This window comes from Cyprinodon variegatus, unplaced genomic scaffold, assembly GCF_000732505.1.
Source record: "Cyprinodon variegatus isolate N-32 unplaced genomic scaffold, C_variegatus-1.0 Scaffold517, whole genome shotgun sequence".
NCBI classification, from domain to species: Eukaryota; Metazoa; Chordata; class Actinopteri; order Cyprinodontiformes; family Cyprinodontidae; genus Cyprinodon; species Cyprinodon variegatus.
The window spans coordinates 123,015-125,439 of NW_015150970.1; the positions used below are offsets into that span (position 1 = coordinate 123,015).

A 2,425-nucleotide genomic window follows, 5' to 3' on the forward strand; every position below is an offset into this window, starting at 1 on the left:
CTAACAACCATCAACTAACAACCATCGGCTAACAACCATCGGCTAACAATCAGTTAATAATAGAATGCCTTAGAGAGCTGGAGAATGGTCTAGTCAAAGTCCACACCTGATCCTAACACTCTGAGGCTGATGTTGAATCCAGAGACAGTAGGTTGGTAGGATGGTAGCCTGGAAACACGGTAACCATGGCGATATCAGGGTTTATGACTTTAACCAGGACTGTCTGTTCAGGCAGAGGGATTCCAGATGGAGCCTCAGGAAAGATCACCGTGTTTCCTGACGTGTTCCCAGTGCCACCATGTCTGGAATCATTGCAGAAATAGAATCTATAGAGAAACATTCACAGGATGAAACTTACCAGATTGACCAGCGGTCCTCCTGAGTTCCCATACTGCAAGAAAGGGAAGCAGATGGTGGAGAAGCTTTATTATTTCTACCCAGGTTTATATTCAGAATGTTCTAACTTTCATCAGAACAGATTCATCTAATCTCTGTGTGGCTGAAGCAGCAGAGATCTGGATCTCCAACCTCTAATGATGACTCACATTAATGATGGCGTCTGTCTGGATGTAGTCCATGTCTGAGTTTCGGAGGCCCAGCTCCTTCCCTCCTCTCTGGGTGGTGCTGACGATCCCGGTGGTGACGGTGTTCTGCAGGGAGAACGGGCTGCCGATGGCGACCACGAACTCTCCAGGACGCAGGTCTGCGGAGCGGCCCAGGAGCAGCACAGGCAGCTTGGTCTGCAGCAGCACAGGGGGAACCAGAAAATACGGTTCAGGAAGAAGAACGAGTCCAAAGGAGGAAAATCAGAGAGAGGACAGTCTGCATTGGTTTTGTAATGTTTTAAAATAACTGGATCCTAAGAAGCTAGATGTTCTTAAAAAGCTTAACTTCATTATCTTCCATCTTGGTGTCAGGAAATGTCAGATCATCAGCAAACTGATTCCTGCAGCTCATTCTAAGTAGTTACATCTCCAGTTATATTTTTCATTTAGTAGCATCTTTAGATTAGCAGCTTTGTGTGCACATTCTGGTGCTTTGCTACCATGTGGAGGAAGAGGAGAGTAAAGGAAGGGCTCCCCCTAGAGGCCTAAAAGCTTGTTTTTCTTCCTGCCATGTGGGAAACAGACTAAAGAGCAGAATCAGCTCATCCGATGGCCACGCCTCCAACACCCACAGCTGCTGATATGAGGGCAGGAGCTCAGGGTGCAGGATTCTCAGAAGGAGCTGCAGGGGAGGCTGGAGGATCCTCAAGGTGACTTCAGGACAGCGGCTCAGAGGTGACCTGCCACGGGTCAGAGGTGACCTGCCACCGCGGCTCAGAGGTGACCTTCCGCGGCTCAGAGGTGACCTGCCACGGCTCAGAGGTCACCTGCCGCCGCGGCTCAGAGGTCACCTGCCGCCGCGGCTCAGAGGTCACCTGTAGCTCCTCACTCTCCTCTGAACTCTTTCTGACCAGATGAGGGAAGGCTTTAGCGGTCAGCTCTGAAAACAGGCCATAAAAACACAAAGAGCCAAAATCAGCTAGTTGAGAGGCTGGCGTCATGGTTTTGGGAGGGGGTCATCATCAGGGAGGGGTCCTCCTCCTCCTCCTCCTCCTCCTCCTCCTCCTCCTCCTCCTCTGTTCCAGCTTAGCTTCAGAGGAGAAGCTGGCAGGAAATGGATCACCTGCAGGATTTCCCCTAAAACTAGATAGAAGTTTTAAGTGATTTTGTTTCCTAGTTCCTGTAAGAGAAAGTGTTATGGTTTGATTCCCTGACAGAAAGCCCATGAGCATAAAGAATCCAGCGGATTGGATGTTTGCAGCTGGTTTAGGGAAGAAGTGGGAGATCTCAGGAATATGGTCAATGTTTGGGGAATCTGCCGTCACTCCGCCTTCCTGCTTCATCTGGTGCTGCTGTGTCACCAGTTACCCATTACAGCATCAGGGAGAGGCTTTCTGGGAAGCAGGACAGGCCGCTTTAATGGGAGGTCAGGCTGAGGTTCAGCAGCAGATCCTGGTTGGTGGCTGCAGCTCAGCCTTCCTCCATGACATCAGCATTTATTCCCCTCACAGCGTCTGAAAGCCGTGCAGAGAACCTGGGGGACGTTTAGACCCTTAGAATAAACAAAACCTCCGTTCATCCATCCAACCTCCAGCAGCAGCTCACAAGATAAACAATTCTGGATACTTTTCCTCCATTTTAGTTTAAACTGATGTTTTTATTCATCTAAACATAATTTCTCCAACATCTGCTTAATGAACCCAAACAGAGCTGATCTCACTGGGAAAAATGCTAATATTAATACATAGTTTTTTCTTATATGTGCATTTTTTCTTGAATTGAGGAGGTTAGTGAGACACTTTAGAACAAGATCATTTAAAAAAATAAAGAATAACTGCACTGCCTAATTTCAAGTGCATATTATCTAATTATTTTATTTT

The 2,425-nt window shown here is 47.7% G+C and overlaps 1 protein-coding gene across 1 annotated transcript in view; it reads right to left on the bottom strand.

Moving 5' to 3' along the window:
• htra1 (HtrA serine peptidase 1) overlaps positions 1 to 2,425 on the bottom strand; it is a 24,858-nt gene that overhangs the window by 5,554 nt on the left and 16,879 nt on the right. Inside the window, exons 5-6 of the mRNA XM_015390914.1 lie at positions 546 to 740; positions 359 to 391 (exon numbers count right to left, since the gene is read on the bottom strand). Of these exons, the coding sequence (XP_015246400.1) occupies positions 359 to 391; positions 546 to 740 (228 nt within the window). The remainder of the gene's footprint in view (positions 1 to 358; positions 392 to 545; positions 741 to 2,425) is intronic.